This window comes from Lagenorhynchus albirostris, chromosome 11 (assembly GCF_949774975.1).
Source record: "Lagenorhynchus albirostris chromosome 11, mLagAlb1.1, whole genome shotgun sequence".
NCBI classification, from domain to species: domain Eukaryota; kingdom Metazoa; phylum Chordata; class Mammalia; order Artiodactyla; family Delphinidae; genus Lagenorhynchus; species Lagenorhynchus albirostris.
This window is the reverse complement of record NC_083105.1, coordinates 11,158,335-11,167,945: the sequence shown is the minus strand read 5'-3', so window position 1 is coordinate 11,167,945 and position 9,611 is coordinate 11,158,335. Positions and strand designations below refer to the sequence as shown.

At 57.6% G+C, this 9,611-nt stretch overlaps 1 protein-coding gene across 1 annotated transcript; it reads right to left on the bottom strand.

Annotated features, from left to right (window-relative positions):
• Positions 1–708: 708 nt before the first annotated feature.
• C1QTNF6 (C1q and TNF related 6) lies at positions 709–8,095 on the bottom strand. Its single transcript, XM_060164767.1, has 3 exons — positions 8,073–8,095; positions 5,465–5,723; positions 709–2,996 (listed from the first exon to the last, which is right to left on the bottom strand). Exons 2-3 carry the CDS (start codon positions 5,715–5,717, stop codon positions 2,449–2,451), a joined length of 801 nt encoding a protein of 266 aa, XP_060020750.1. The 5' UTR covers positions 5,718–5,723; positions 8,073–8,095; the 3' UTR covers positions 709–2,448.
• Positions 8,096–9,611: the final 1,516 nt, after the last annotated feature.

The following is a 9,611-nucleotide window of genomic DNA, read 5'->3' as shown; positions in this document are numbered from 1 at the left end:
GCAGGGACTTCCCTGGTGGTGCCGCGGTTAAGAACCTGTCTGCCAAGGCAGGGGACACGGGTTCGAGCCCTGATCCAGGAAGATCCCACGTGCCGCGGAGCGACTAAGCCCGTGCACCACAGCTACTAAGCCTGCACCCTAGAGCCCGTGAGCCACAACTCCTGAGCCCGCGTGTCACATCTACTGAAGCCCACGCGCCTAGACCCCATGCTCCGCAACAAGAGAAGCCCCCGCTCACCGCAACGAAGAGTAGCCCCCGCTCACCGCAGCTAGAGAAAGCCTGCATGCAGCAACGAAGACCCAACGCAGCCAAAAATTAATTAATTTTTTTTTTAAAAAAGGAGGAATGCAGTGCTCACCAGGCAACCTCTCTTCTAATCCTTATGGCCACACCATGAGATAGGTGATCCCCATTCCCATTTTACAGACAAGGAGACTGAGGCTCCGAGGTGTGAGGACTTTCCCAGGGCCACAGCCAGGGCACGGCACAGTAGACCCTGAGCTGGTTCCACTGCCTCCAAGGCACAGCAGCTGAGTGAGTGACCGAGGCGGGCTGGTTCTTTTATGGGTGGCGAGCACGTGGAATGGAGCCCTGGGCTGCCTTGGTCCCTCTGGGACCCTGAACCTGGGCCCAGCAGAACAGGACGGGCTGCCCTCCCAAGGTGGGCAAAGGAAACCGAGCAGAAAGAGCCAGGCTGGATTGCCAAGAAGACGCACAACTTTTAATCATGCTGGACAAGCAGGGCAGGGGTGAAGTCGGGCTGGGGGTGGTTGTACAGGACCAGCCTTCACGGCACCGGGTCAGGCCCTGCTGCCATCCCCCAGCCATGCAGCCATGGCTCCCCTGGCTACGAGTAAGCACCAGAGACCACCACCGGGGCCACCTCTGCCCCGGAGTCCGTATAAGCACCAACGGGCGGAGGCCGTCTCCCTCTGGGGAGAGATTCGGGCCACCTGGGGTTGCAGGAGGGGAAGGCTGGGGGCCACCAGGCTGTCCCACCCTGGGAGACGGGGAAGGGACAGAAGTCCTGATGTCCCTCACTTGGCCTCAGCCTCGCCCAGCGCCTCCCTTGGCATCATGGCTCAGAGGAGGGTTCCCCCAATTGACCTGGAACGTTGCTCGCTTTGGTTCCCCAGACCTGCTGAGAGGTCCAAAGCCCGGTGCCCTCTGTCCTGGCTCACTGCCCGGCAGCATTTGTAAAGGCAGCAGCGGGCCAGAGGCGGCTCTGCTGGGCAGGAGCTGCCCACCCGGGGCCTCAACACCTGGAGAGCCGGAGGCACTGGGCTGGCGAGAGACACCAAGGAGGTCAGAGCACCTGGGGACAGACGACAGTGTCTGACAGTGGCTGGGAGCCTGGGAGAACTGAGGCCCAGGCACCTTTGGCAAAATGGGCTGAGCACGGCCCTGACAGCCGCCCAGCAGCGGGGCAGGGAGGGCGTGTGCTGAGGAGGGTAGGAGTCCTCACAGGCTTCCATCCCAGCCGTGTGGGGAGCTATGGGTCTGGGCCCCCTTACCCCAAAATGCCCCCTAACCCCTGGGTCCTCTCCTCACAGCACCTTTCCCCTGACCAAGGCCCCCCTGGGTTTGCTTTAATGATGGGCATTGGGAAAAAAAGAAAGGAACAGGCAGAGGATACTCCCCACCTGGGGTACCCTATCCTGCCAGCCTTGGGGAGTGGTGGGTAATGGGGGGCCACAGTGCCTGAATGCCCAGAACACAGACTTGTGTGATCAGAGACCCATGTGTTTCTCTGGGTCTGGTTTCAGAATCTGTGTCTCCCCACCCTGGCTGGACTGGGTGCTCACCGAGAGCAGGGCCTGTGTCTGGTTCACCTCAGCCTTCCCAGAGCCTGGCACAGAGCGGGCGCTCAGTGAGTGTTTGATGACTGAATAAATGAACTGCGGCTGCACAAGTCGGGGCAGAGACAGGAGCTCAGAGAGAAGGGAGAAGGTGCAAGAGACAAGAGGAGGGGGTGTCCTAGAAGGGTGAGAGAATTGAAGGATGTTGGGAAGATTCTAGAATGTTTGGAAGATTCCAGAATGTTGTGAAAATTATAGGACCTGGTTACTCAAGTGGGGTCCATAGACCAGCATCACCCAGGAACGTCCTAGAAATGCAAAATCCTGGGCCCACGCCACACCTGCTGGATCAGAACCAGCATTTTCACACAATCCCTGGGTGATACAGATGCACATTCAAGTTTGAAAAGTGCTGGTCTAAAAGGTTGGGAAAGTTCTAGAAGATTGAGGTTAGGAGGTTTCTGAAAATGTCCAAGAGAGGAGAGAGGCAGGAACAGACTGGGAGGGGTGAAGGAGGGAAGGAAAGAGGAGGAAGGCTGCCCAAAATGCCAGGTCCCAGGGCCAACTTTACAGACAGGCAAACTGAGGCCCCGCAGGGCACAGACCTGTCCGTGGCCACCCCAGGCCAGAGCTGCCCCATGGGAGGCACTAATCGTCCTCAGGCTTGATGAGGTGGCCGCTGAAGGTGATGTAGGTGTCGATGTCGTCGCTGTAGACGGCGTTCTCACGCTCACGCTTGAAGAGCCGCGCCCAAACACGGTCGCCGGGTGCCAGGGCCAGCATCACACTCTGGCTCTGCATGATGCTGCGGTCGCTGGGCTGCGCGTACAGGATGACGGCTGCCTCGTCGTTGTGCACGACGTGCACGTAGGTCTCCTTGAAGTTCCAGCTGTGCACGTTGAGGCTGAAGAAGTAGAGGCCGCGCAGGGGGGCGACGAAGTGGCCGGCAGCCAGGTTGAAGTGCCCGTCCGGGTTCACGAAGACCGTGTCGAAGAGCAGCGGCTGGAAACCCTCGCTGCTGTGCAGGGCCGTCTTGCGGCCCACCGAGAAGGCTGAGAAGCGCATCTGGCACGGGCTGCCAGGGCTGCCTGCTTGCCCCTTGGCGCCCTTGATGCCCTGGGGGCCGCGCTCCCCCCGGGGGCCCTCCCTGCCCAGCTTCCCGGGCGAGCCCAGCAGGCCTCGGTCCCCTTTGTCACCTGCGGAGACAAAGAGGAGAAAAGTCAGGGCAGGCACCCACGCCTGCACCCAGGGGGCTCCTAAGCATTTGCAGAAGGCTCACCCCTGCCCAGAGACAGCAGGTCGGAGGAGAGCCAGCACCTACAGAGCACCTACTGCATGCCAGGCATCGCCACCCCGAGGCCCCTCTACAGGAGACACCACGCCCACCTCCACTCGCAGAGGGGTGACGGGACTCTCCCGGTGGCACAGCTTGGGAGCAGGACCCCAGCTGTGGTCTGTCTCCACGCCAGCCTGCTCCCTCCTCAGCAGTGAGGGTCTGACTGTGGTCCCTGCCAGACCGGGCCTGGACCCCAGGTGTCACTGCACCCAGCGGGGCTTCAGGGGGATGTGGGCGTGGCATTTCTGCCCCAGAGAAGGGATCACCCGGAAGGAAGTGTCCAGAGTCAGAGCCAGGAGGCCCTTGGTGGGCGTTACCGCCCCTCTGCACGACCTGGGGCCTTCATGTTGGTGTCTTGGGATTTTTCTGTCTGTATCTTGAAGAGGATCATGCTTGCCTCACTGGGATGTTCCTGAGCCCTCTGGGAAAGCATTGGGTGAACTCTGCAGACCCGAGGCAGGACGATTCACCCAGCACTGCCCAGCCCACCTCCCCCTGCCCTGGGCTCCGGCAGCATCTCCCCTGGTTCCCAGGCAGGCACGCCTCTGGCCAGCCCTTGTTCCAGGCTGACTTCGAACGCAAGAAAAGCAGGTGACCGCCTACTTTTTATATTTTTACCACCTACTTCTTGAGGGACCAGATTCCAAATATTTCTCTGCTGCTTGTCACAGAGCCTGCAATCACACCCTTAGCCACATCCCTCTGAATGAACTAGACAGCCCTGTGTTGTCCTGGGGTCCCCTATGACCATGGCAATGCTGCTGGGAAGAGGGGAAGAAGGGGCAGAAAAGAGGACACAGGTCCTTGGAGGAGAAGCCTGGAGAGAAGCAGGGAGGAGGGAGTCCATGGCTCTGTGGAGGTCTTCCTCACTGGCCTCTTTGGTGAACTGCCTACCTCATCACGTGCCCTGCACTTTACAGTTTGCAGAGCACTTGCTTCGCCCCAGGCCCAAGGGAGGGTGTGAAGGGTAATTATAAGAGGGGGTTACCTTCTCCTTTTTACAAATGAGGCAGTAAGCCCAGGGAGGGAGAGACAAGCCTGCCCCACACAGCAAGGGAGCTGAAGAGCGGGGGCTGGGACCCAGGACTCCTGACACCAGCCAGACGCCTTCTGCCCAGCAGGCAGCTAGCCTGTCCCAGGAGAGGTGACATGGGGTTTTAAGGAGGATAGTGAGGGGGGAGCTCAGTCAGCATCCAAGCACCTCGTCAACCTCACACAGAGGGCTCTGCTGGCCTTGGGGAAGCGGTGATGTGTGAGTGGTCGGCCAAGTAGGGAGAGGACAAGAGGGGTCCTCAACCACAAAATCTGAAGGCCCGAGGGTCTCAGGTACCAGCTGACCCTCTGGAGTCCTCAGCGACAAATCTTAGCTCTGCCCCTAACAGCTGTGTGACCCCAGGAAAGCTTCTCCCCTCTCGGAGGCTCTGTTTCCCCATCTGCAAAGTGGGAGGAATGACAACATACCGAACTTGCGGGGTTGTCGTGAGCAAAGACAGAGGTTAAGGATGTCAAGGTCTGGCCCCAGGACCAGCCATTCACAGCCCCCAACAGCAGAAGTGGCTTCCTTGAGATTTGGTTTTAGGGGACAGGCAGCCAGCTCTCACCTGGGCGGCCCTAGTGGCCCCCACGGCTCTCCCTGATTCTACCCTTGTCTATTCTCCACAGAAATTAGAGTGATCCATTTGAAACCTAAGCTGGGCCAGGTCCCTCCTCTGCTCAAACCCTCCCCCACTCCCCATCTCACTCAGAGGAGGAGCCCACGTCTGATCTGTTTCGTCTCCAACCTAGCTCCTCCCCTTGCCCCCTGTTCCTTCAACACATGAGGTCCGCTCTGGCCCCAGAGCCTTTGCACCTGCTGTGCACGCTGCCTGGAATGCTCTTCCCCAGATATCCACGTGGCTTCTCCCCACCTTCTCAGTGAGACCTACACTGACCAGCCCCATTTAATATGCACACTGCCCCCCACAGCTGCACTCCAGACACCCCTTACCCTGCTCCACCTCGTCACTTCCGTAGCATTTATCACCATCCATTTCATTAACTTGGGTGATATGTTTACTGCTCACTGTCTGCCTCCCCCACTAGAACAGAAGCTCCACAGCGGTGGCATCTCTGTCTGATGTGTACACGCTCCATCCCAGAATTCAGAATGGTCCTGGTATGCAGTAGGTACTTAATAAATGTGTGAATCAAAGAAAAGGTCTGGGACAGTTTTCTGTCCTGGTTTCTTCTGCTCCTTCCACCTCACCTCCCTGAGCCCAGGAAGAGATCCCCATGCCCTCCCGGTCCCCGACCGGGCCAGTCCAGCCCAAGCCACGTGTGGGTCCTCACCCTTCAGGATGGTGATGTTAATGTAGGGCCTGACCTCAGGCAGCAGGTACGGGAGGGCAGACGGAGAGGCCAAGGACGTATGTGCAGCATCAGCAAGGACCAGGGGGTCCTCAGAGTCACAGCACCGTCGACAGAGCCCAGGGGAACTAGAGGCCACGGCTTCCCCAGAGGTGGGCTCCTCGGTGGGGATTCCAAACACAGAGAGAGGGGGCACGAGCACTGCCCAGAGGAGGCCCAGGGCAGCTATCCCCATGGCGACCTGGAGCAGGGAAGGAGGGACAGAAACATATTACCTTGACATCTACACTCTGTTGATGCCCAGCGTGGACGCCACCACCCACAGCACATGCACTCCTGACATAACTCGGGGAGGGGGCATTAGTGCCCCCATTTAACAGATGAGAAGACAGAGGCCTACACAGGGAAGCAGGTTCTCAAGGTCACAAAGAGGTTCACAAAAGCAGGTTCTCAAGGTCACAAAGAGACCTGTGGTAGTGCGGGGCCTGGAGGTTGAGTCTCCTGGCACCCAGTCCCTGGGCATCTCTGTCACACATGGGCCCACGAAGGAGGACCCGCTCTGAAGACGAGGGTCCTGGGAGGCCTTTGCTGGGGTGGGTGAGGAAGATGCCCTGCTGCCCATGTGTCATAGCCAATGAGACTATAAGATGCTTTTCCCAACCTCCCTCTGGCTTGTTTTCTTGCCCCAGACTCCACCGTCACTGGAGGGCAAAGGTAGAAGAAGGTGCCCCTCAGGACGGACAAATTACAAACAAACAAACAAAAGAAGTCCCTGCAGAAATGCACGCGGAAGGTGTGTAGCTGGTCTCAGCCCACCTCCTCTCTCAGCATGTTTGCGCAGTCAACAACCTACCAACTCCACCTCACACAAGAAGCCCTGCAGGGAAAGGAGCAGGAGAGAGTAAATTCATTGGAAGGTGGTTGTGTCAATCATCGTAGACCTGCCAATCAGCTGCCAAGGTGATAAACTGGAACTAAGGGGCGGGACCCAGGAGGTCTGGAAAATTCAAAAGGAACAGGGAAGCCCAACGGTTTGTGAGAATCTGTCTTTGGCTTTGGCCAAGAAGGGATCCAGAGTTCACGCAGAGAGGCCGAAAGCAGCCTGGACAGCAGTGACTGGAGACGAGCTGGGGCTGGGTGGGCAGGAAGCCAAGCAAAGAGCCTTTGAGGTGGTGGCAGTCTTTGGGGGCTGGCACTGAGTTATCACAGGATCAGAAACACTTTTGAAACCAGACTGGTTTTTACACTTCTGGTGTTCTTTGTTTATTTCCTTTGTGTTCTCCTTTAACATTTAGTACAATTTAAAAATATTTTTCTGTGGTTAATATGTGTAGAGAAACTAAAATTATTATTTTTTTTAAATGCCATTCTAACCTAACCTGAACACTGAGGTAGGAGTTGGGTTTTAAAGGGGCAGGAGCCCTCCCCCGCAACAACCCCCTCCCCGCTCCCTGGGGGCTGGGTAGCAGCAGGAGAAGAGAGGGGTGGGCAGGCAGTCTCCAGGGCCATCACCCCTCTCCTGAAGGTGACCATTCCCAAGCCTCCCCCACCTCCCCGGCCCCCGTTCTGCTTTCCTGGTTCTGCTCAATAAGGCACGTCAAATCTTCAGAGATCAACCTCCCTTCTGTCCGAGATTATGACCCTTACCTTTTATTTGTAAATTACACAACCCAGTGGTTTTGAGAAGAGCAAAATCCCCTCTTTTTCTTCCCATAGATGTGACCTCATGGGAAAAGATGAGGCTTTGGAGTCAGACTTGAGATCCCAGAATAGTTTACAAGCTGTGTGACCTAGGGCTAGTGGCTTAACGTCTCTGGGCTTCTTGCTCCTTGACATTTACAAGGAGGAGACAACACCACCTTCCTCCCCAGGTTATTTGGGAGGATTTAAATGTAGGGAAATTGCCTGACTTGTAAAAGACTCGTAATCAAATGATTGTCCCTTTCTCTGCTGCCCAGCACGACCTCTCCCCGGGGCCTGCATGGGATAGCAAGAGCAGGACTGTTCCCAGAGGATTAAAACTGTTTGGGGACATTTCTGTTGGCCTAGCCAGCTGAGAGTCAAAAAATCTGTGACACAGAACTGTGACCTGGTGGGGTTGGGGGGTGGGGAGGGGGGATGCAGGAAGCAGGGAGCAGGAAGCAAAGCAGCCTTTAACAAAAGTAATAATAACCACAGCCATGGTCACTGACTGTCCCTGGAGGAAGGTGTCACACAGGGATCAAATGAGTGAGGGACCACGCCATTGGGGGTGATTTGGGGGTCCCTGCTGCCTCCATGAGGGCGCTGGGGCCTCTTTGGAGTGGGGGAAGGGCCAGGCCCTGCTGAGCTGAGTTGGTGCCTGTCCAGGCAGGGGTGGGCACAAGACAGGAGCATCGGAGGGCAGCCCTTCACCGGGGCTAAAGTCTCAGTCAAAGGAGGGAGTGGGGAAGGGAGACCCTAGAGGGGCTGGCCGGGGTCAGAAGGAGAGAGTACGGCCCCGAGATGTGAGATGTGTCCGGGAAGAGAGGAGAAAGGAGAGGAATTCCAGGCTCTGACCCCAACCCCCTCTGCCCTGCTGGAGGAAGTTGCAGGACCTCCCATCACTCACCCAGTGTCCTGCAGCCTCAAACAGCAGCTCACAGACCCCGGGCCTCTAGGCCGCCTCTGGTTCCTTGGTCCATGTTTGCAATTATAACTTGTTGCTGGCCCAGAACCCCAGGCCCTGCAGGCTGGCCAAGGAGGGAGGGAGAAAGGGATGGAGGCAGAGCAGAGGGAGGGAGGGAGGGCGGAGGGGGCGGGCTGAGCTGGCTTCCCGCTTCCCCTGCTCCCTGCTCCCTGCTCCCTCCCCTCCAGCCTCTGGGTTCTCCGGAGATAAAGGGAGCTGAGGATTTCCTTGTCTTAACTCTCTGGTGGTCCTAGAGGGTCTTGTTTCATTCAGAGACCCCGTAAAGCTCCAGCAGGAAGGGGTCTGAGGCCCCTGATGGGAACTCGAGGCTGGGAAGGGGGAAGGGCAGGGAGCCCCAGAAGTTGCTCAGGAAGGGAAGGCAGTGCTGGAATCGCCATGCCGGGGGCTCCAGCCTAGGCTGAAGAGCTCGTTAGCTCTGAGTCACTGAGGCAGGCGGCACGGAGGGGGCACGGGCACCAGCCCAGTAGCCTCAGGTTCAAATCCTGGCACTGGCACCCACTGGCCAATCCCTTCCCCTCTCAGACCCTAGCTGTCTGTAGAACTCCAGTCCCCAGCCCCATCCGTGGCAGCTCCGAGATCAGGTAAGAGTATCAGGTAAGGGTGGCAGCCGGGTCAACAGCCCCGCCTCCAATGGACACCAAAGTCCTCCTCCTCTGCCTGGAAATGCTGCCATGATTATCCATCTTCCTGGTCTTCTACAGCCAATCCGCCCGTGGAAATGACCCCCAAGAAGGTCACAGGAGGGCAGCCTGTACAGAATGCCCCTGGGCCTCTGCTTCCTTCTGGTTAGGCTGCAGGAGGCTTTGCAAAGGCTGCAGTCCTGGTTCCCTGGGCTCAGAGACCCCTGTGCAAAGATTCTCTCAAACATCCCTCGCCCTCTAGCCCCCTCTCATGCTACATTTGTTGAGTACTTACTGCCTGGGCCAGGCTTCACCTTTGCAGGGGTTTTTGGGAGCCAAGGGTATTTACATCCATTTTCTTACTCTTCTTGGGAAAGGGAGCTAGTGGTGGGAGCTGATGTGACTTTCACAGGGTCACACAGTTAGTGAAGAGGAACCACAACCCTACAGGATGGAAGTGCTCCCCGTCCTACCGGAGCTCCCACGATGGCACAGCTGGGCACGGCTGCGGGCAAAGGTTGCAATTCAGGGCCTGCCCCCTGGGCAGACAGAGGTGGTGACATTGTCGCTCTCAGGAGGCACAGGAACGCAGCGACCTAGGGGGACTTACTGAAGTCTGGGGCTTGGGGCACTAAGCCCCAGGCCCCACTCACAGCTGGGCAAAGTGTGGAGGATAGAACAGCCCTGGCTGTGTGTCCCTGACCATCTCCCATCTCTGAGCTTCTGTTTTTTTATTACTTTGGGGGATAAACACACAGCAGAATATCCAGGCCTAGAAGGACCCTTAGAGATGATCTAATCCAATTCCTGAATCTGTCCAGCAGGGACACTGTGACCAGGG